Raw genomic sequence first — 25,664 nt, 5'->3', positions numbered from 1 at the left:
TTGTATTTAGATTATATATGTGATAAAGAACCACCTGGTGACCTTGTGATAAAAATGCAGATACGAATTTTGTGCTTAGCGCGGCAGCATTGTTCTCCAACTCCGATTCTGTTCCCGAAATCAGCATTGTCTTTTTCGTGCTTAACTGTTGGAAGTGAGCATGTATTGCACAGGTTTTAATTGTAATTTTTAAGCTCAGTATTTATTTCTTAAACAAATAAATACTGATCGGCTTTGGCTTTTATTTCATTTTACATTTAACAGTATCAAGCTCTTTTAATTTTTTTCTGTTTACGCCCACAACAGAAATATAAGAAATGTAAATTCCATTCAAATGCACAGCGGAGCTTTTTTGAAGTCTCATAATTGGTTGCAATCATGAAAATGGTGTATGATTCAGATTATTACGTTGACGTAGTTTCGACGTGTATCTTACTGAGGTAAAGCACTCTTAGTTTCTGAAACAATTATTCTATCTGATTTTGAAGCTGTAACGTGATTTAAACCCGACAACGTGTCCTACTGAGTCCTGAGCAGTCATACTAACTAAAGGGTTATCTTTACCGGATGCACTATAAATGATTGAGTGATAGTTTTATTTTCACTTTAAATCAAACTGCATACTACAATTAAAATAATATTTGAGAAAATTATTTTTATATTGCAGTTAAATCTATGAAAGTTAATCTCAGGTTATTGGAACATATTCGCCTATATTTATATTGTTGTATTTATTATTTTTGAATTTTTTATAAATTTCTTGTGTTATATTTATACACATGTCTGCTAAAGTCATGCATCGTAAAACTTTTATCAGAAAAAAAATATATATTTTTTAAAAAAGATGTGTTTTTAACGTCAAAAAAATACCTCTCCATTTCAATAACCATTTTAGCATTGCAGTAATGCAAGCATTTGCTGATATTAGAAATGTTGACATTGGAAAGACTTAATTTTTATCATTATATTACATTCAATTCTTATTGTCATTAGTGATTATATAAGTTGATAAATGTGTTGCAGTTTAAGCTGCAGTCAAGCCCGCTCATTAAAATAACGGTTAAAAGACTATCCCGCTTATTGTAATATATTTTCCATGTACCAAACCGTTGTTCTTTGTTATTTTGATCACAGATAATGGAATATCCCGCTTATTAAAGTAATTTTTCGTGGTAAATCTACTATTCCATTAAGCGGTTTCGACTGTATTAAAAATGCGAAGTTCAGTTGGGGATTGAATCAAACCTATTGACTGAAAAAACAAAACTCATTTATGAAAAAAAAATAATGCGAATTTTGAAGAAAATGTTTCTCAATAAGAGTTCACAACACACACGCAAGTAAAGATTTAAAATTAAAGTTTTAACAGCTCGTAAGTTTTAAGTACAGCAGTTCAGTTTGACAACACTTTTTTGCAGTTGTGAACAAACCCGCCCTCCATGGATCTACATAACCACGGATTTTAAGAAAAAAATGGTTGTGGGGAGAAACAAAGTAGTTTCCTCAATTTTAGCAGTATTTATTTCCTGTATAAGTTTCTCTTAGACCCTTCAGGCACATAAATGTAGTTCAGTTTTTCCATGGTAGGGTAGACGGGGGGGGGGGGGGTACGTTTACGAGGATTTTTTTTTAAAATGAGTTATCTAATTTTATGTTTGAACTCAGGAAATTTTAGGAGATTGTGGTTTTAAAAAGCAGCTAATGAAGTCAAAATTTGTATATTCAGTTGTTGCTTAGCTTGTGTTTTTAACCATAAAAAAATGTTTTTTGAGTCCAAGTCGGTTGCGTAAACTTGCCTCCGAACACGGGGAAAGTTTAAGCATCGAGTAGTGCACATTTACGCATAATAAAAATTACACCAAGTAGTAAGTGAGATAGATATTTAACTGAATTTAAGTGTTTTATTTCTCATAAATTTGAAAATAATAAAATCACAAATAATTAGTTTAAGAACATTTTATAGACTAAACTAAAATGTTTGGGCTCGGTAGAAAACATATTTTTCTATCCGCATGCTAAACCGAAGCTCGACTGATTGCAACAAACTTGTGACAATATTTGCTAGGGAAGAACACCAATCTAGTATGACTGTTGGCTCTCCATTTATTACTCTTTTTGGAAAAAGGCCATTGCGTAAACGTACCCCATGCGTAAACGTGCCCTGGCCTACCTTAAATGATAAAGCATTGAAAAAAATAATCTGCAACCGCAGATAATTGATGCAGTACATTGCATTATTTTTTTAATTGTACTCCATCATATTTTTAGGTAATCCTTCACCAATAGTAACATGGTCGAAAGAAGGGGCTCTTGTGGACGATACTTACTTCAGAACAGCTCAAGGATTTGTCCGCAATGAACTTGTGGTGCTAGAGCTTAGACGATCTGACTTCATGGTGGAATACACGTGCAAAGCATCAAACACAAATCTCACTCAGCCGATCAATGCATCTGTCAGGATTGACTTGAATAGTAAGACTTTAATATATTATCACGTTTTACGAACATTTTTTTTTTTTATGTCCCTTCGTGAATTACAGTAACACTCGACTAGGATGTTATATAATAGTAATTAACTAATGAAAGGGGAAAAAACACGTTTATTAAACTTTCTATATTTATTTATTTATATATTACATCTGAATGTCTTATAAGATCAACAGTTTATTTACTGAAATCAAAAGTTGGAATCATGGATGACTCTTTATTTTTATAAGTCAGTGCCATCAGTTTTTTTTCTTTACACTGGTCAAACAAGAAGAATTGCAAAATTACAAAAAAAAAAGAACATTTTAATTTAATTTTATTAATAGAATTTTAAAAACAAGTAAGGATATCCGTTTGGAAATTTATAAATTAAGTATTATGCATGAAGCGTACTGAGTTCAAGCTTCACAAAATTAGTTGTTACAGTTCGGTCGTCACAGGCAAAGAGTTTCTTTTTTTCCCTTTATTAATTTTTTTCAGCAAATCTTTCTAATTATAAAAAAAAAAAATAAATAAATAAATAAAAATAAAGAAAGACCAGAATGTCATTTAACTACAATTTTTTCCCTCCAACTTCATTTTCTTTCTTTTTTCCTTTTTTTTTTTTTTTTTTTGTTCAGATTTTATACACTTATTGACGCTTATTTTGAGAAATATTTAGATGGAACAATTTTAACTGCAGTGAGGAAGTTGTTTACTTTTGACGAGTAAACCTTGCTAAAAACTAGCAATAATTTTTTGAATCACAAACTTTCTAATGACCACCAGCTCAGTTTATTCCCCCCTTGGAAAACAAATTCGTGTAACATTTTGTAAATCAACCAAATTTAGTGTTAAATCCGCTAAACCCTGGATACAAGTGATACCGTCCTTTCTTTAATTAGCGAGGCATTTGGAGCATTGACTATTTGAAGACGCGAAAGTTGTCATTTCCGAAATGCTTTTGAGGATATTGAGGGTCGAAATCAAACTATTGCAGATGAAAAGGAATAATAAAAGCGAAGACGATAATAAGGACGTGAGGATTTTCAAGCTAAACTACCCTCAACAAAACCCTACGTTCAAAACTTTTTGAGAGCCCGAGGTGCAAATGGCGATGTTTTTCGGGCTTTGACATTTTTCCTAAAAAAGATAGTGCCAAACACAGATCTCAAGACAGTCAAATGTAGTAGACAAATATATTTAATACGGTTCAAAAAAAAAAAAAAAAAAATATATATATATATATATATATATATATATATATATATATATATATATATATATATATATATATATATATATAACAGAGCAATTGTGTATGGTTTTTTATTTATTTATTTTTTTACTTATGGCCCTTCTTTTACGAGAACTTGGTTATAACAAGCAGATACTTAAATCCCTACAATCCGTTATAAGTGAAATTGATATCATACAAATGCACAATGTTTTAAATGCTGTCTTAATTTATTTTCTGGTCCAATGTTATTAAGCATTGGATCATCTTTTTCTTTAAGTAAAACAAGAATTATTAATGTCTATGCATTAATCTTAATCAGAAGTCTTATTCTAGTTTATTTTGTCTTTCTTTTTGTAAGCATTTATCAATTGAAACGTTGTTTAGTTATCATCGTTCATGTGTTTAACTGCCTCGATTTTTTCAGTGAAGCCTTTATACGTGCGTATCACAACAAAACAGAAACCACTAAAAGTTGGAGACGATCTAAGACTGGATTGTGAAACATCTGGATCAAGACCTGCAGCGAAGCTGGTATGGTGGATGGAAAACAGAATCATGTCTACTGGAAAACAATCCTTCTTTACAAACAGAAACGTCACTTACAGTAGCATTCATCTCAGTCCAAAAGTAGATGATAATGGGAAGATAGTAATGTGCAAAGCAGAAAATCCAACTCTGCAGCACAGTGATATTCAAGACTCTTGGTATCTTAATATTTACTGTAAGTAATATTCAATCCACATCAACATCATTATTTTATGCAAATTTAAGAACGTGATATGTTAATATACTTTAATTTCAAAATCGAATGTGACGGCGTAGAAGTATGCTGCCGTGTGACGGTAAAAGGCAGTAACTGCAAAAATGAGTTTTGGAAATAATATTTAAAGAAGCGCATTTTTAATGCCATACTACCTGTAGGGAAAATTTGGAGTTGGATGTTTTTTTTTTCGTGCTGTATTTTCAGCCGAAACCAAATAGTCAAACTTAATGCACACAAAGCCAGAAAGTGATGTATGAAAAATAGATAAAAAATTTATTGCACAAAGACATTTTCACACAACATTTTACTTTCTGCAAAACACACTAAAATGTTGTTGATGTTTACAGCCTGCAGCTGTAATACATTTGTCGAAATAATAAACAACTGCCACAATAACGAGCCATGTGTGCACATATATACATATCTAATATAGACTAGGATACCATGAAGTGTCCACGGTCAACAGAAACACGTGTTTTAGAGACAGAACACGGTACCGCAAACTGTATATGTTTTCAATAAATGCATGTGCAATAGAGAGACTTGAGTGCCGCGAAGTGTCTATAGTATCAATATAAACGTAGGGGAGGGTGGTCCAAAGCGGGTTGATTAAAGGAGAACGATCTTAAACTGTAGTTTTTGGCTTTCTATCAAAAAAGAAACTAAACTAAAGAATTAGTTTTATTTTCTAGCGGGGATCGTGAACCTAAAAATAACGAGCTAATGTGTGCATCACATGACTTCCTTTTACTCCAATTTAATGTCAGTTCTCATTTTTGGCAGTTTTAATGTGATTCAATAGTTTACTCTCTAAATATCACCAACAGTGGCCAAATTAAGACCAGATTTAAAAAAAAAACAAAAATAAAATAAAAATTAAAAAAAATCGCCAAATTTGTCGCCAAGTTGGCGACAAAACACTGGCGATATATCGCCAAGTGTCCGCCAAATTATAACACCACTTGTGTTTACATCGAAATTAACAATGATTTCTCCCCAAAAGGGGCAAAAGACCCCTTTAGAAACACCCGAATGCAACCAAAAGGGAAAGTGCACAACTAGATCCCAGTAGGAGTCTAAGTAATAAATTTCAACTTTCTAGGACATTCCGTTCTTGAGTTATGCGACATACATACATACACACATACATACAGAAGTCACGAGAAAACTCGTTGTAATTAACTCGGGGATTGTCAAAATAGATATTTCTGGTGTCTGTACGTTCCTAGGCATACATTCACGAGTGGTCGCGTTGAAAAATAAACTTAACATTCATTCAGGGGTGAGCAAAATGGAAATTAAGGCCTATTTTTGAGTAAAAAATTTTTCGCGAATACAATACTTCCTTTTTTGTAAAAGGAAGTAAAAAGTGATTCTTGTATTATTTCCACCACAATATTTAGTTATTGTAAAGTACAGGGTGTTTCAGAATGACCCGATTTGAAATTTGTATCTTATGAAAACTGTTGAAAATATACACTTTAGATTTGTTTTACATTACATGGATAACAATAAAGTTTTTTTGCATACAAAATTAAAGCTGCAAAATATGTTTACTTTTGGATCCACGGCATATGTCTACACGGTAGTCAAATTCGTCCCAAACTTTTGCAAGCATGTCTGCATCGACTGCTCACACAAACATCCCGTGTGTCTTTGAATTGTTTATACTATATTCTAATGCTTTTCAAGGCAGGAGGTTTAGCACCAGTATATTCTTTACAAAAATAACGTTGAACAGTTTTTACAGACTCGACACTTCGTAAAGTGTAGAACACAATACGATTTTTGTCGCGCAGTAGCCATTTCCACAAACACTGAAATAGCGGGCGAAGAAAGAAAGTTAGCGCTACCTGACGGTAACTCCGTGACACTCAAGATTTTTCCCATTATAACGATACCTTTATTTAATGAACAGATTAAAATCCGAATAATTAGGATTTTTTGAAATCGGGTCAATCTTTTTGAAACACCCTGTATTACAGACACTAGAAACACCCGTTTTGCCCTACTAGGGACCTGAAGCGACTAAGCTGTTCGGGTAAAGCGGGTAAGCTTAACTAATTTTGATTTGGCACATTTGTCAGTCGAATATGAAGTAATAAATGATTGAATGAACTGACTAGTTACCATTATTAGAAAAAAGTTAGATTTCCAATTTAAATTGGATAAGTATAGGTCAGCACATTTGTTTATAAAGCCCAAAGAAAAAATTGATTAAATCACTAGACTAGCTAAACGATGTCATAAAAATAACTTTTTTAAGTTATACTTATTATTATTTTGAGTTATACCCGCTTTGCCCGAAAGCATGTTTTTTTATTTAAATAATTATAATCCCAAATTAAAAAAAAAAAAAAAAACACCTACCCACACACACAAGATGACTTAGTTTAAAGGTGGATGGTGTCAGAACAAGACAGTATTATTGACAATTTAAAAAAAAAAATGTCTTTAACAGATCAAAAGTTACAAATCTTCAGTTTGTTTTAGAAATGTACCTTTTTTAAAAAAATTTAAGCACCATGCCGCTTCACCGCTGCTTCGATGGGACTTTTCTCCTTAAGCACTGATTAAAACTCGGGGTTATTCAGGCAAACACGACATACGTGTGCATCGCCGCTTGCACACCATACGGCGGCATACGAATGATTACCCGCTTTGCATCACAGTTCCCTATTTATTAAATCTTGACTATAGTGCAGCAAAGTATCGGCCGCACCAATATATACATATGTAATAGAGATGGACTAGGTTGCCGTGTAATAATTCTGATATAACAAAGAGTGCCACGAATCGGAAAAGTTTGGGATCCCCTGCTGCAGATTGAAAAAAAATGCTTTTCATTAGTAAAGCGCATCTAACCATTACCTACACTGCAAAAAATAATTGTTGTTTTTACAGTAATATACTACTTTTTCCTAAAGTTTAATACTGCTCTTCTAAATAACAGAAAAAAACTGTAAAACTGTTTTAGATTGCGCAAAACGATGCGCAAAAGGTGTTTCTTTTCATACGGGAAGAGAAACTAATGAATTCAAAGTATCGACAGCCATGTTAGTTATTTTTCGGGTGTGCTGAGACAGGACTGCTCAGCTGTAATCCAAGTTAAAGGTAAGTGCTAGTAATATTATTCATTCCCTTTTCTCAAAATGTAGTTTTTTTTTAATCTTCGATAATGTATGTAAAATAACAGTATTTATTTTGAAATCATAATTAGTATTCCAATATTCGTTGACGTTGACTTTGCAATTTCTTTTAGTTGCTAAGTTGTAGCGATTGCTTTATAGCAAAAATCCGAGTAGTTGTTGTGATTCTGAATATTTTACTGCCCGTATGATAGTTTTTAAACATTTTCTGAAACTCAAATTTGATTTAAAAATAAATCAGTTCCTTTCTTTATCGTTTTTAAAGTTATTAGAACATTAGATTTTGTTTACGATAATTTTTGTGTTATATAGCATGTGAGTACTTAAAATTTAAATTCTTATGTCTTCTAGTAAATTTTTAGCGAATCGCGATTGACTTCTTCCTTCTGTTTTTTTTCTTTCTTATGTTCAGTTTTAAATTCTTTAACAGTTTGCATTTAACCATTTTATTGATAAACTTTACGTTATAGCAATGTAAATAAATAAAATAACAACGTGACCGAGAGACATGCAAACAGTATCAAGTTTAATGATATTTTTGTTGAAGAATTTGCCACTCTGAAAGACTCAAAATTCTCTGAACTCTGGAGCCAGCTTTCATACTTATCTAACAAAACTAAAATAATTATAATTAAAAAAAATCATCAATGAAGCACTCCAAAAAAAATAAAAAATAAAGAAAAATAAGCATCTTTAGATACAAACACGAAACCCTTGTGTTTTAAAAGTTTTATATTTGGGTCAGTAAGAAATTAAAGTTTTACTTCTGGAAAAATGCACTAATAGCATTGAAACTTGTGAACTTAAAAATAATTTTAGAAACCATATTCAATGGCACTCGATGGGAGGTCACGGGAAGTCACTATGACCTCCCCAAAACTGCCATATTGGGAACACTTTGTCTGCCGATTCGGAAAATTTGGGGACATAATTGTAACGATTCAAATTTTTTGAATTCTCGAATGTCCAAATTTCATTAGATATTGTACTTAATTGTGCGTACTTAATTTGTGCATGCACCAGTATTTTATTAATCGGCAAATATGTAAGTTCCGTTCGACAAATTGAGATTTGTCATATTTTCTTCGCCTTGAAGGACATGCTCATTTAGAAAAGTAGATACCTAGAACTACAGTAGAATTTGAAACTCTTTTAACCTTGAAATCGTCAGTTTCCTTATGTTTTAACTTTAAGAACCCTTTGAGTCTTAAAGTTTGGTATCAATGCGTTTATGATGAAGACAAAAACTATATTAAAAATACTGAAAAATGTGATTCTGTACTTCACTGTCTTTCACTGCATATAAAAAGTAAAAATATGTCAGATTGTTATCCCCGTAAAAAGAAAAATTGCAGAATTTCGTTTAAACCTGTAACGGAGATTCAAGCCAAAGCCGGGTAAGATCTTTTGCATTTAAATGCGATGGGTTCCTTAGCAGTTGAGTTCTTTAGGGGGGGGGGGATTATTTTCACAATAATAGACGATTTTTCAAAAAAGTGAGGTTTTCGAATACTTTGTCAGGTTTCAAAAGAGAACAGAGAAAATTACGGGAAAAATTCGATTTCAAAAAGAAACTTCTGAACACCCGGTTTGAAATTTAAATTAGCGACCAAAGCATAAGAATCGAAAAAACCAACAAATCCTCCATTTAACAAAGTAGCGTCATAGAACATTATAACTAAACATTAATGAATGGAATTAGAACACTTTTAAATGAATCGGGTTTGCCTCAGCAGTTTTGAGCCGAATCAGCTATGTGCTTCCACTACTTGCGGACTAGAGCGGTTTTAAAAGGAAGAACCAAAACCTTTTTTAAACTATTTGAGGGAAGAAAGCCATCTATTAAACACTCCGTGTTTTTTGGCTGTATTTCGTATATTGCACTTCTAAAACAGAAAATAAGCAAATTGGATATGAAAGCTAAACAGGGAGTCATGGTAGGATATGCGTTTTATATGAAAGGTTATAGAATTTGGGATCCCGAAAATAGTAAAGTGACAGAAATGCTGAATGTTAAATTCGATGAAAATAAATTCTGGGCGGGGAAAAATAGGAACGGGAAACAGAGGTATACCGTTTTATTTCACTTCTGAGTAAATCTAAAGTAGAAGAAGAATATCCTGAAAATCATGAAATAGCATGTTGTGAGAATTAAATTGGTTGAAGAAATACCAAGGCAAAGCATATATTGACACGACGATTCTATAGTCCGAATCGTGAAACCGAGGTTAATTGTTCTGAAAATAACATTGAATATGACCCAAAATATTTTGATTTCATTTCTGATGATAATTCAAGAAAAGTATCAGATTCTGATGAAGATAGGGGGGATAATTCAAGTAAACTAGAAACTAACATTTCCGAAGATGTAATTCCTTCGAATTTGAAACAAAATTTGAGAATGCCAGAAAGGGAAGATTGGCAAAACGCAACAGAACAGATGAGCAGAACGAAATAATTCGCTTCAAGGCCAGACTGGTAATTTTAGGTAACAACCAGCTATTGGAGGGGGGGGGATACTTTTCGCAAGTGTTCTCTTCAGTAATTTCCTTTCCTTTGGTTGAGGCTTTCTTTTCAATTTTTGTGTATAAGTTACATTGGGTCCATTTCCGAGCAGATGTCTGCAATACGTATCTATATGCGGATTTAAAAGAAGAGATTTGTGAGACAACCTGAAGGGTTTGTCGGTCCCTGAAATCTAAATTTTGTCTGTAAACTGAATAAATCATTTTTATTCTGATACAGATTACGCCTTAAATCAAGACGACTGGAGTATAATGCCGGGGGGGGGGGGGGGCGCTTGTAATGTTTTTGGATAGGGTACGAATAATATGGTGTACATTCAAACAAAAATACGTAGCACTCTCAACGATAGAAGCAGAGTATATTTCAGTTAGTGAACAATCTAAGGAAGTTATGAGAATAAAAAGAATTTTAAATGCCACGAAAAGAATTCAGTATTTTAGACTGATTGTCACAGTATAGAGTACTATTAATCTAGTTGCGATCGATTTTTCTAGTTCTGCAAGAAAAAATTGCAGAACTAAGCAGATTGATGTGGGGTACCATTTCCTACGGAATTTGATTGATGAAAATGAATTTGGAATAAATTTTGTTGAGAAACTAAAAATAATTTAGCTGATTGTTTCACAAAACCTTTATGTAGGGAAAATTTACGTAAAGCTTGAATTGCAATGACATATTTTTCTAGAGTGTTTTTTTTTTTTTTTTTTTGAAATGTCTCAATTATTCCATTGTGTTTAAGCTATAATTTGTGCACACAAACGGATGGACTATTATATTTTTTAATTTTTTATTCATGTCTTAATGTATTTCCTTTTTTCGGTGTGCTGGCGTGCCAAGAAGGGGGAAATTTGCTAGCGAATATTTTGTTACTGTCCCTCCAGCGCACGAAGGAAAAACAATTGTAGTTGATTTCATTTTGAATTTGTGCCTGGTGATATGGTTGCGGTTAGGTATTTGGGAAAAATTTAAACTATAAATTTCATTCTAGCCGCCTGAATTTACTTCATTTAAATTTATTCACTAATGCAATATCATTTCTTTATTTTTAGTGGTATGCAAATGTAAAGAACTACGTAACTTGTGACCAGAACTGAATGGAATAATGGTTGTCTCATTTTATCAAGATAACAGTTCGCGGTTGTGCTCCGCTTGGAATTTCAAATAAGCCTCTAGTCTGAACGATGTGCGATAATTCACTTTGTGACATGAATGCCGGCAACGGAAGTTTATAAGTATCTCTTTTCATTTATATTTTTGTGTTTTCGGATGTAATTTGTAATTACCAATGCTTTTGAGTTTTAAAGCGTTCTTAGCCACGTAAGCCTATTCGACGGTCTGCGTGCCATATTGGACACCTGAAGCTGATTTTTGTGGCCCGTTGTCAGGTTCTATGTTACAATCAAGAACTATCTTTTGGAAGAAGTTAAACTCAATTTTATTTTGTTTTGATTAAAATGTGATCGGTCATACAATTTATTTAATTCTGAATTTTTTAAATTTGTAATTCAATATTATATTTTACGGGTAATTGAATATTATCACTTCAAGAATCACCGGAATATAGAAATTTCTGTTGCTAGAGCTAAATTAGACGTAAATTTCTTTCATTATTATTTTTTTTTAATTTTCCAGTAAATTTTGGAACACTGATCCTTTGTTTTTACATGTTATTAAAATCGAAGGAACCAAAACAGAATGTTAAAAGTACGATGTATTACAGCGTATGAAACTTTCTTCGCATATTCAGACTTGCAAATGTGAACATGTTTAAATCTACAGTTAAAAGTGGTGCGGTCTTCCGGCAAAGCATTTTCAAGAAGGATAGCATTGTTTATAACAAGGACGGTAGGCCAAATGTGGACTTGCAATTTCTTAATCATTAGAACTGGCCCTAACAGATTTACTCTATTTTGACATGTTTGACGATTCATTATTTTGTTGAAAACTTTAAACTTTTCTGACCGAATTTTCATTTTTTGCTGAATTTACTTTAACTAAGCCATTTTGATTTTGGGAATATAGAATTGTTTCTTCCAGATTTCAGGTACATTCCGAAAAACTTAAAGATAAATTGCCTAAATCCTCGCAAAAAAAGTGCCACTTAAAAAAAAGCCGCTGGTGGCTTAAATGGGGACATCGATAGTTGTTCAAAACGGGGGTCGGGGCGGGGGGCTTCCCCATTTTGAAAGACATAGAATATACATGAAACATCATAAATTATGCTTAAATATTAAGACATATATAAGATAGAATGTTCTTACGATATTATTTTATTTCAACTCAAATGACTCTTCAAAGTAATTCCTTTGAACTTAAGGAAAAATCTATAAAAAATTAAATTTTAACAATATAATAACACAATTATGGATTAAAATGCAGGAAAAAAATATTTTAAAAAAATAAGTAAAATATTTCGTATTAAGTACAGACAGAGTTCTAAATAATTATTTTACGTCACACTTTGTTTAATATTCAGATTTCTAATAATGGGCAGCTGTCAAAGAAAAAGAAAATGAAGCTAGTATCAGTTGAACATACCTCGAGCTGTTAACAAGTGTTGGAACGGAATATGGGTTACAAAAAAAAAAGAAAGTAAAAACATCTATGGTTTTCAATGCTACTGTAGCAACTTGGGGGGGGGGACTGAAAGAGGCTAGATACAGTATTCATTGTTTTGAATGAATACCCCAATATTTCCCAATTGGTTGTCCTAAACTTCGACCTTGCTCCATTTTCTAAAAAAATATTTCTCTACCTTATCCTTATTTTCGTTTTGAAGTAAACATATTGCAATTCGATAATCTGGAGCCTACTATAAGAAGAGACTAGTTTCAAGTTGTATCGTCCTTAAAACATTTTAATTTTTTCTTTAGGCCAAGATGTTAGTCCCATTTCGGAAAACTTTCCGCTGCTTTTTTTTTTTAATTCTTCACTTACAGAAGGAGTTACTCTCCCGATCACTTCAGTTAGCCGATCAAAAAAAAAAATAAACATTATTCTTAATCAACAGTCTCATATGTAATTAAAAATCCTTCATTAATTTTAAATTAAAAGGATTTTTCTTTAAATTGTACTTCAGAAACCAGTACAAGTGCGTTTCTTTGCATGGAAGAAAAAAATGTAAGATATTATTTTCTTTCTTTTTTGAGTTCTTATGTAAAGTATCCAGATTAAGTCTACTTTAATTAGAAATTAATAACCACCGTTACAAATGCTTAGCTTGCAAATTGCTGCCAAAAAAATTTTTTCTCCTTAAAACAGCATAAGCGCTTAACTGGTTCCTGAAATAAAAGGTTCAATTACAATTTAGGTATATGTTGAGAGGTTTCAAAATAAAAGCAACTCCCAAGGCAATTTCAGATCATTCAGAGTCATAATTTTAATCATTTTAGGGCGTATTTTTATACCTACGTAATTTGATTTTTCCATGTATGTTTTTTGATGTCCACAAGTTTTATGAGATTCTAACAATTTTTTATTTTGACAGATGCTTTCATAATATAAGTTCTAATGATGGCACCGAAGTCAGCTAAGGTGTCACAAAGAAGAAGCAAGTTTGTGATGTAAAAACGCTGACCTTGAAAAAATTAGCATTCGATTTTAAATGAATTTCTGCAATTTCACTGTAAAAACTACTAATCGATATTCAAAGGTGATGTATACGAAATAAAATAATTTGGCAATTTTTATTGGTGTGAATGTTTCGTTTTTTCTCATGAAAACATTATAACAGAATATAAAGTTATATAATTTTTGGAGTAGTAAAACCAATTTTTAACTTAATACTAGTAGTGATAAACCTGACAGATTTTATTATACTAAAAGAAAAATTGTTTCTGTTTTGTTCTGCTTTGGAATTTTGAACCGTCATATATTTGTTTTCATCTATGAAAATTTTAAAAGGCTAATAGGATAAAGTATTATCTAATCTATAATAATCAGTTTACAATAAAAACCATTCTGTGCAGTCTAAATACTGCACATATGGTGTGAAAAGAAGTTGATTTGTTACTAGTATTTCTGAAATAAAGTAGGTCCATATGCAACTTATAACATTAAAAAAAAGAAAACCATAAAAATATTCTGTTTTACCAGAAAAAGAAAAATAAATGCACTGAATTGCATGTATAAAGTTAAAATAAGCTTAAAAGTTTAATGGATTGCATACAGCAAAACATTTCCCACGTTATGCTGCACATTTCAGCAACTCAATAATGCTGGAAGTGAAAAAAGTACTTTTAGTGAAGATACGATGTAGTATTTTCAGTTACGTATAAAAAAATTTCCAATTTTTAATACCTTCATGGATCAAAAAGGTTTGTTTTATGAAAACGCTATAACTGTTCTGAAAATAAAGCTTCAGACCATATTTTGCAATTTCCTTCTATTTGTAAATTTTTAAGTTTGCAATAGAGCTAAAAGTTTTTTGTATAAATGAAAATGCGCCACTTTTTCTTCTTTAACAGGTATTTGTTTTGTGTGCAAGGAAAATATCAATAAAACATATATTTAACAGCAGTTAATTATTTTTATGTAAAAGGCTTTTATATTTCTTTACTTGTCGCTTTTCATAGCCTAAAACATTATTTTTTTTGTTGAAAAACTTTAGAAAAGGAACCGATTTCGTATGTAGGCTGATTTCTACAACTTACATACAAAATCAATTGCTTTACTTTTCTAAATTGTTCTTCAGCTGTAAAAGCAGTGATTTCGACTATGAAAAGAAACAATGATAGGGTGAAAAAACCCTTTTGCTTAAAAATTGATAACTATTTATTTTATGGTTTACTGCTGTTAATTTTACTGTACAAATCATTTTTTTGAACCGTATACTACTGCTGCTTTTATGGCGCAATTTAGCTGATTCCGCAGCATAATACTGCTAACTTTAAAGTTTCACACTGTTAATTTTGCTGGGCAATTCCGTTAAAAAACAGTATATTACTGTTAATTTTACATATTATCTCTGTTAAATTTACAGGTTAAGTCATTCCTAAAACAGTATATTACTGCTAATTTTACAGTTAGATACTGTAAGTTTTACAGGGCAGTTCCATTAAAAAACAGTATTTTACTGCTAATTTTGCAGTCAATCATTGTTAATTTAACAGGGCAATTCCATTAAAAGACAGTATATTACTGCTTATTTTACAGTTAGATACTGTAAGTTTTACAGGGCAGTTCTATTAAAAAGCAGTATATTACTGCTAATTTTACAGTTTATCGCTGTAAATTTCACAGTAAAAGTCTGTTATAAAACAGTATATTACTGCAAATTTTACAGTTTAGAATTGTAATTTTTGCAGTTTTTCTTTGGAATGCGAGCTGCCAGTATTTTACTGTAAAAACAACAGCTTTTTTTTTGCAGTGTAGCCACTGATAAAGCAATCATTCAAATTTCTCCAAGTAAACAGGATGCAGTATTATCATTAATGAGACATAATATATACATCTGCTTTATATTCAGAGAATAGAAACTCTCCTAGGACTCGCAGCAATATTATGTTATCTTATGCATAATAATACAACATATATCACAAAGGAATTTGAATATTTATGATGTGAACCATAAGTTCTGCTGTTTATGCTATTTCGATACAAAATTCATCAATATGCAACAAGCAGTTGAACTGCAAAAAAATAGTTTTACAAGTGTTGCTTATTAGTGATAATGAACATGTTTTATGCTTTGTTGTTTTGCAGAAAATTTATATTTCTTATTTGTTGGAGAAAACTTTGGAAGAAACCAAAAAAACATTTAAAAAAAAAACTTCGTATAAGAGAAATTATTTCAGTTAAAAACACGAACTAAAATACATTTTTTCTACTTAGTTGAATCATCCAAAAAAATCAGTAATTGATTGGCTTATAGAATTAAACGTAAAAGCAACTCAATTGAACCATGTTGCAATTGAAAATTGAAAATGGTTTTGTTATCTATATAAATAACTATGATGAGGAAGTGATTTTGAAATGTTTTCTTCTTAAGTTTTTTTTTTCTTTTAATAACCAAATAATAAACCAAATAAATTGAACGCACTTTAACATTACACTTTCACTTGACATTGACCAAGGTAATTCATTCCTTTATCTTCTGGTGGCTTTTATTCAGTAACTTTTAAGCTCTTTTCAACTTACACAAGATCTGATAAAATTTGTTTTCGCTATATATCATGCACTGTAAAGAATTTGGAAATTTAGCTGAAAAATAAAATTTAGTCAATACCTACTTTCTACATCTGGTAACTACATTTGATAACTACATCCGGTTCTACATCTGGAACACATCAGGCAACTCCAGGAAACGTTAGCTCTAAACGTTAGGGCAGACCGGGGCACGTTTACGAGGATTTTTTCAATGAATTTTCTAAATGTTATGTTTTAAATTAGAAATTTTTTGACGTTGCGGTTTTATGAAGCAGTTAATAGAGTCAAAATTGGTACATTCAGTTGTTGCTCAGCTTGTGCTAGTAACCGTTAAAAAAAATATTTTTGAGTTCAAGTCGGTTGCGTAAACTTGCACCGGACACGGGGCACGTTTACGCATATTTGTTTTGATACCTAAAGTGGTTCTGTTAGTATTTTGAACATAATGTCTTTCCATTGTTAAAATAAAGCAAATTTATTACAGACAGATTAGTGTATAAAGTAAACGCTGAACGGGCATGAAGACAGCCTTACATGATTGTAAGCTATAAGATACCAATTTTTAACTAAATTAAGAATTAAATGGTGATTTTCAAAACTAAATAGTATGAAAATACTAAAAAGTTTTGAGACGGTTCGAAGCGAAAAAAGCGTCAGGTCACACTTAGAATTTAGACACAGTAAGAACATGCGTAAAGGTGCTCAGACGTCAACGAGTAAACTTGCCCCGTTACCAAGTTTAGATTTATTTTTAACGAGCAAAAAAAAAAAAAAATTCAGTTCATACAAATGCAATTCTCAAAAAAGGACAAAATTTTGCAATTTTTTTTTATATATTTGTTCTTTCTTAACTAAGTATTATTTATTCACAATAAGTTTCAAAACACTCAACTCAAAATTTACTCCACTTGGTAGAAAACAGATTATTCTTTCTGTTTGCTAAGCCGAAGATCGACTGATGCTTAAAAACTTGTGAGGATATTCGATAGGGAGCAACATCAATCTGTTCTGGCTGTTGGCTCTCCAGTTATAATGCTCCAGTTATAACGATGGTAAGACATTATGTTCAAAACACCATCAGACCACGTTAGATGTCAAAATTAATATGCGTAAACGTGCCTCGCGCCCGGGGCAAGTTTTCGCAACCGACTTTGTACTCAAAAATGTTTTTTTTTATCGTTTAAAAGTACAAACTGAGCAACAACTGAATATACCAACGTTGACTCCATTAACTGCTTCATTAAACCGCAATGTCTAAAATTTCCTAAGTTAAAACATAAAATTTAGAAAATTCACTGAAAAAAATCCGCGCAAACGTGTCCTTGGGTCCCCTACACATTAAATATTTTGTAAAAAAAATGATTGAGAAAAATGACTATATATTTATAAACGAGTATTTATTAAATAAAATGCACATTGATGTTTTGATACTTTCTCCATGTGAAAGATAATTCAATGGCTTCCAATAATTATTTTCTTTCCCGAACAGTTCCTCCAGAAGTATCGTTGACTCTCGGAGCCAATATCAAATATTCCACCATAAAAGAAGGAAATGACGTTTATTTGGAATGCATCATCAAAGCGAATCCGCCCGTCTCCGAATTAATATGGTTCTTCGATGGCATACCTTTCTTCGGGAATGCGTCTGCGGGCGTCATTATCTCCAACCAGTCTCTCGTGCTCCAGAAAGTTAGAAAAGAACACAGGGGGAAGTACAGATGCATGGCTTCCAATTCTGAAGGGCAAGGCGAAAGTCAGGAGTTGCTGCTTGAAGTCAGATGTGAGTGATTATAGAAGTTAATGCATTTGTTATGGCAAAATATTGCTGCCGTAATGAAACGTTTGTGTGCTTAGAATTCGTAACATATCACTAAAATTTATATATATATATATATATATATATATATATATATATATATATATATATATATATATATATATATATATATATAGAGAGAGAGAGAGAGAGAGAGAGAGAGAGAGAGAGAGAGAGAGTAGGGGCAATCGGAGAGCGGGAGCAACCACTGCTCCTGCTCTCCGTCGACGAAGCAGTGCCCACCCATTTAATTTTTGCTGTTTAAATGTAGTTGTGTTTAAATTTGTCGGTTTTACATTTGTACTACTTCTTTAAGTTCCTGCATATTTTGTTCATTTTTTTTTCAATTTTTTGTTATTTTGTTACTTTACACTTACTTCGTGCACATCTGGAGGTGGAACACATACATAACACCAAATATTTAAAATACATTTAATGCTCTATCCGCTTCTTTCCCCGGTTGAGTGTAGAATATAATATTTTTCACATTATGCGTTATCTTTTAGTCATTTAAAGTATTTGTGAGCCAGTCCAGATAGTAAATTTGTGCCACCTCATATTTTTTGATGTATAAAAATAAAAAAGAAGTTTTAGTGATGCATTCTTGCTGGCGATTTCCTAAAATAAAATCCTCATGAGTATGAAATATACTAAAATATAGTATAATTAGGGTAGTGTAAAGTTATCCGGTCTGTCTCAAAGATACCCTGAATGACTGTACCGTTGCAGATAAATGTAATCATTTGTTTTAGTCCACAAATCGTACAAAAAATAAAACTAAATGCTTAGTGAATGCAAAATGCCCGAAAAAGTTCCATCTACATTAAAATTTACTTCTCAATAATAAATAAATAAATAAATAAATAATAAATAAATAAAGGAAGATACTTTCTACTGTTTAACTTTAGTATAAATATCAAAGGGGAAAATATAAAACATGCATAAAGAAAAGCTGAAAGAATAATTCCTTTTTTCGAAGTGATTTAGAAAACCACATTCATTCCAACAAACTACAGTAATACAACCTACCAAATTTTAAAATTCCCCGCTGTTGTTCTGTTGCAAAAAGGTACATCATCACCTCAGAATCTATAACAGTGTTATAAAGGGAAGGGTTGCCCAAAGCGGGTAGACCGCCCAAAGTGGGTAGACATTTGTATCACGCCGCATTGTGTGCCAACGGCGATGCATACGTATGTCGTGTTGAACAGAACACCCGAAAAGCGAAACCGAAAACTGAAGGTTTGAAATCTGTGATTCGTCGAAGACCAACTTTTTTTTAAATTGTAAATGATATTAAGTTATTATGATACCATCCACTTATAAACTACGATGCTCATTGTGTGTGTTTTTTTTTATAATTTTAGGTTATAGTTATTGAAATAAAATACGTGCTTTCAAGCAAAGCGGGTATTTCCGCTTCCTTTCTATTTTTTGGCAAATGTATTGATAGCCCAGTGGTTGGGTAGTTGAATACGGAAGTAATTGGTGGAAAGCTGGAAATTGTTTTAATTTATGCCGTATGGGTCTGTAATGACCATACTAAGTTTTCCCCCTTCTACTAAGTGAGCTTTCGCCACAGCGTCCAAATTAGTGCCAAAAAACACCTGTTTTTTCATTAGTGTTACAATATCTCAAAAATGGCTCTTAAAACGACCAAAAATACATGCAGGTTTCTTGTAGAGCACAAAATACTGAACAAAATGAGTACCTACAACCTGCATTTTTGTTAAATATTAAGCTCACAACTCTATTTCAAAAATTGGCTTAAATTACTAATTAAGCGCTTAAAGCCAGAACGCACCTCGTTCCTACGCTCCCTAACGTAAAAAAATGGCAGGAAAACTTTATTATGTTCATTATTGTAATAGAAATATATCGTAGGTGGAATAAAAGTATGAATGAGAAGGAAGGAAGTTGAAAGTAAGGAGGGAGGGGGGGGAAACGCGTATCCAGGTTAATTATGCTAACCCCTTCCCACTCCCACCGGCTCTCCCTTTCTCCACTGAAATACCTTCGTTCCCTCCCTTCCGTCCACTCACCCCTTTCTTAGAGGCCGAATAAACCTTTTTATGCTGAAATTTCTCCCATTCGCTAAAAATTCCGGAGGGTGGTTTCTTACAATCGAAATTTTAATGCATTTCCAATGGGAAACTATTATACAATATATTTAACAACACAGCTTTTATATCTAAGTAATTCTTAAAAGTAATTCTTCTAAGAAATTAAAAATAGTATAAAAGAAAATAAGTTCAGAAATGCAAAATTCGCTTCTCAGAGTATGTATGATGAAATTATACTCGAAACAGTATTCATATATCACTCATAAAAAGTAATCTTCTTTTTATCTAACTATTGACGATAAATAAACAGTCAGACTTATTTCAATGAACACTCAATTTTTGCATTCTAGTAGTGCAAAATGAAATATTGATCAAATTAACACACAGATAAGAGTAATTAAAAAGGTACTAGTAACGTAATTGTAGAAAATATATTTAATTACGAAAACGTGAGGTACAAAGGGCAACATTCCAGATTTCAAAACAGCTCTTATTTTCTTATGTTAAATAAAGAAAGACATTAGATATTAAAAGTAAAATGCAATATATACATATGGGTCACCTAAAATGATACGTTGAGCATCGCTAAAACATTTGACAACATGTGAAAGTTTCACATTGTGTGGAATTGTGATAAAAACTACAATTGTGTAGGATTTTTGGCATTTTATATGCACTTGCACCATTGTAAGCTCTTTGAATTTGATATGCTTTCCGTCTCTTCTTCTATGGCTGCTTTCAACAAATTTTTGAATACCACGTTCTTTGACTTCAATCACATCACCTTCAGTGTATGATTTATCGCAAATCACGCACAAGTCAACCATGTTCCTCTCAAAAAGTTCACTCACGCAAGCACAGAGTTAACTTGACTTCGAAATCAATACAGCAACTCAGTGGCATATCCACGGAGGAGGGGAGGGGGGGGGAGGGGGGGGGGGGGGGGAGGGGGTCCTGGGTTAAATTCCTCCCCAGAACTTCGACACATTCATTTTTTTAAAATAAATTTTAAGTAACGGTATTTAATTTTGTTCGAATGGGATAGATTTCAACAGAACAGCTTCTAACACACACCATTACTGCCATAAGAGAGCAAGAATGGTCTGTACAAAACGCAAAGGACATTATGGTCACTAAGCACTTCCAACGCTGCAAAAATCATTTTTAGGGAAACCAGGTGTTATATCTGTTTTGTGATTCTTGATGAACTGCAGATGAACACTCTATGAGTTATTAAAAAGCAATTCCTACCTGTGTATAAGCCTGTGTTCTATATGAGATGTTTCGTCCTTGCCTCAAGCTAAAAAATAAATGTATAACCGGAAGTCGCTAATTCCCCTCAATGTTACCATTTCTAAGAAAAAATCTTAATTCACTCTACAAGCCTGGCACACCAAATTTTCTGTTATCTCAACGCTTGCAGTCAAGTTCGTCGATAATTTAGGATCTGTTACCAATTATTCAGGATAAGATTTTCGATTGCATATTGCAGCTGGAAAGTTTACTAGAGTTTTATTTCATAATTGCACATTGCAAACATCGTTTTAAGAATAAACTAGATCGTATCTTCAGTTTTTGATTTCAGATGCATGAAATTTGATTAAATTTATTTCAGTTATTGTATCACACAGCAAACTTATGGGGATTTTTCAAAATGATATAGCATGTAAGCAGGCAACAATGAACTTTCATTTTCAATATTAAGAATTTTGAATTCCTTCTTGCTAAATAATTTCGCAAGAACAGTTAAATATTCTGGCTATTATGTACATTAAAAAAAAAAAGAACATTACTGTATCTGAATGACAGGTTTTAAATGATTTCGAGGAAAATCCACGAAGAATTTATAAAAGATTATAACAAACTTAACGGTAAATATGTCGTCCCCCGCTTTTTTAGTTTTTTTTAAATGGTTATTGTGTCAAAACGAATCGTTAATTATTGAGAGGGTGATATAATTAAACAACTTCTTAGCCATAAAAGCTGTTTTTTTAAATATATTGTATAATAGTTTCCCATTGTAAATGCATTAAAACTTCGATTTTAAGAAACCACCCTCCGGAATTTTTAGCAAATGGGAGAAATATCAGCATAAAAAGGTTTATTCGGCCTCTAAGAAAGGGGTGAGTGGACGGAAGGGAGGGAACGAAGGTATTTCAGTGGAGAAAGGGAGAGCCGGTGGGAGTGGGAAGGGGTTAGCATAATTAACCTGGATACGCGTTTCCCCCCCTCCCTCCTTACTTTCAACTTCCTTCCTTCTCATTCGTACTTTTATTCCACCTACGATATATTTCTATTACAATAATGAACATAATAAAGTTTTCCTGCCATTTTTTTACGTTAGGGAGCGTAGGAACGAGGTGCGTTCTGGCTTTAAGCGCTTAATTAGTAATTTAAGCCAATTTTTGAAATAGAGTTGTGAGCTTAATATTTAACAAAAATGCAGGTTGTAGGTACTCATTTTGTTCAGTATTTTGTGCTCTACAAGAAACCTGTATGTATTTTTGGTCGTTTTAAGAGCCATTTTTGAGATATTTTAACACTAATGAAAAAACAGGTGTTTTTTGGCACTAATTTGGACGCTGTGGCGAAAGCTCACTTAGTAGAAGGGGGAAAACTTAGTATGGTCATTACAGACCCATACGGCATAAATTAAAACAATTTCCAGCTTTCCACCAATTACTTCCGTATTCGACCTTTTTTCACTCCCCAACCACTGGCCTATGACTTAGATTTTTTATTTTCATAGGCTAAGTATCATTTTAAAAAGTTTTTTTTATGATGGCAACTAGCTAGTCTATTGATTCCATCAATTATCTCTTTATGTGCTGACTTATACTTATTCAATTTAAAATGAAAATCTAACTTGTTTCTTTATACTTATATAGAAAATGGCAGTTAGCTCTTCAGTTGATTCAAACATTTATTACTTCAAATTTGACTGACAAATGTTCCAAATCACAATTAAATAAGCTTACCCACTTAAAGCCCCCTGCGAGGGGGCAAAGAGGGTTTTTCAAATGTTTGTAATGTTTGGTAGTAATCACATATTGGGTTTTGAAATATTGCAAGAATCACTTTTTACTTTAAAGTTTACGATCCCCTCCAGGAAATAAAAGCAAAATTGTTAAAATAAAAAGCCAAAAAAGCCATATAAAACAAATTTTCAATTTTTCTTCGTTAACCTACCTGCTTTAGGCCACCTTCCCTTAATACATGTTTTTAAAATGAAAGATTACCCCAATAATTCTTACAAGCTACAACCTTACGACCTACCAAATTTTGCATTTCTCAACTGTTGTTATGTTGCAAAAGGTACATCGTCTCCCTCAGAACAATAGAGGATATCTCACTGTTGTTTCTAGAATTAGATATCGTACGGTTGCTCTGAGGTAACAATGCATTCGTTTTAAGCTACATTTTGATGCACTATTCGTTAACAAGCAAAACAAGGAAAACCAGCCCAGGTACGGTTTCCAAAAGCTTGAAAACGCGTAAATAAAGCAATACTGAAGTATTTAATAAATAGTAGATCGCTTTTATTTCCCGTTTCTAGGTTATATTGTGCCAAAACAAAGAGAAGTTTTGAAGAAAAAAAAACCGTAAAAAACACGGGTAAGCCTTTAGAAGATAAAAAGCTAAAGTTAAGTGAAGAAAAAAAAAACATGCAAAGGTTAGAAATGCTCGAAGAAAACTTTTTTTTTCTTGCAGAATAATACGAAGACGCTCATAGCTTGTTCATATAAGAAAAAGCTGACATATTAAGTGCTCCCTGAAATAGAGAAAAATTTAAATATTTTTTGCAAAGAAAGTATTTTGAAGAATTCAAAGAAAATGCTAGGGAATGAGAGCGGCATTGTTCATTACACGACGACGGAGATCACCAGAGGTGGATCCAGATATAATTTCTTCTGGGGACAACAAGGATTGAAAAGTTGTAGTTTTTTTTTCTGAAAATGTCATAACAAAGTTCTCAAAACTTTTTGCAAAGGTTTTTTTGAGCTATTTCAAACTAATTAATCTACTAAAAAGCGACGAAAGTAATTACTTTATTTTATGTTAATTATATTTTTTTAACGTATTGTACTGATTTCTTTTTTAAAATTATTTTAAGGCAATTAAATACTTATCTGCACTCAAAATTTCCTCAAAAACCGTATTATTGAGCATAAATAATCAGAAGAAATGGCATTGTTGAAAATGAGCTCTCGGTTAGTAAACGGATCCATAGCCATTGTGTTTACACTTTTAAATGTATTGATAATTTTAGCATGTTAAGAGTCATAATTCGTTGCCACCTCTTCGGAAACTGCCTTGGATTGTTTAGATTACGGAATATTACTGAATAAAGAAAAGAATAACACATTAATTTAATTGAAATATTAAGAAACTATTTCCTTATGAATTTCAAGCAGATGCATTTCTGTTTGAGAATACGCGCTTTTGTTGCTAAACGATATTACATTAATAATATCATTTTACTTAGTTTTCACTCTGCTTCTTATGAGCTAAAACAACAAGTGATTTTCTTCTTAGAGCTAAGTACTTCATAAAAGATAGGGAAATGCTAAATGTTTTCCGAGAAAATTAACAAAATAAAGTTATTAATGATGCATTCTAAATCACCATCGGAACTATTTGACTTTTTAACAGCAAATTTGCTGGAAACAGTTTTTATAAACGTTTCTTTTTAATTTTATTTTCATACCTTAAATGGTAATAATTATCTTTTAAACATAATATTATACAAACAATATTTTATTTCGAAAATCAATATTATTAATGAGATTATTTTTTTCATTTACTTTAAATTAATGATAAAATATCTAATCAAAACTATGATATCCATTTACGTATTAATTAATAAAAAAATTTCAATTATTTTTCATTATTTCTTCGCTAATGACTCGGCTTTAAGAAAATCTTTATACTTTCAATATACATTTTTTCAGCATTTATATTCTTACTAAAATTATGACATTTTTAAGCATATACAAGAGGAAGAGTTTTTCATTTAGTTTCGTTTTCCTCAAATTGGATTGGACCCTTAAGTTTTGGTAATTTGTCTACGCATTCCAGTTTTACTGTAAGCAAAAAATACGAAACCTTGTATACATTGTTACTAGACAAACGATACACATTTAGCTTTATAGCTTTAATGTAACCAGTTTCAAGTTTATCTAAGCAAAGGACATGATGAATAATTATACGATTTCATCGACTCATGAGTTTCCCTAATTTTGAACTTGATTAAGATAACGGTACATGTAACAGACATGCTAAAGACATCGATCTCTGGTTAACACAATTTTTTGAGCCTTTTAATGTATTTTTAAGCTATTTTTCTCTCATGCAAGTACATCTCACCTAAAGTTTGGTTGCGAATGAATTCTCTGAATAAGTTAATTCTATTTTTATTTATTCAATTAAGAAAAAATAGGTCATACCCAGTAACATACAGGATGAGGAAAAGATGTATAACATGCAAAATTCC

The 25,664-nt window shown here is 32.0% G+C and overlaps 1 protein-coding gene across 1 annotated transcript in view; it reads left to right on the top strand.

The window, feature by feature from the left end:
* LOC129221038 (nephrin-like) overlaps positions 1-25,664 on the top strand; it is an 84,023-nt gene that overhangs the window by 25,463 nt on the left and 32,896 nt on the right. The window contains exons 6-8 of the mRNA XM_054855474.1: positions 2,269-2,472; positions 4,131-4,427; positions 17,781-18,071. Of these exons, the coding sequence (XP_054711449.1) occupies positions 2,269-2,472; positions 4,131-4,427; positions 17,781-18,071 (792 nt within the window). The remainder of the gene's footprint in view (positions 1-2,268; positions 2,473-4,130; positions 4,428-17,780; positions 18,072-25,664) is intronic.

Source organism: Uloborus diversus, chromosome 4, assembly GCF_026930045.1.
Source record: "Uloborus diversus isolate 005 chromosome 4, Udiv.v.3.1, whole genome shotgun sequence".
Lineage (NCBI taxonomy): Eukaryota > Metazoa > Arthropoda > Arachnida > Araneae > Uloboridae > Uloborus > Uloborus diversus.
Note: the sequence above shows the minus strand (reverse complement) of the source record. Positions and strands in the feature narration are given on the sequence as shown.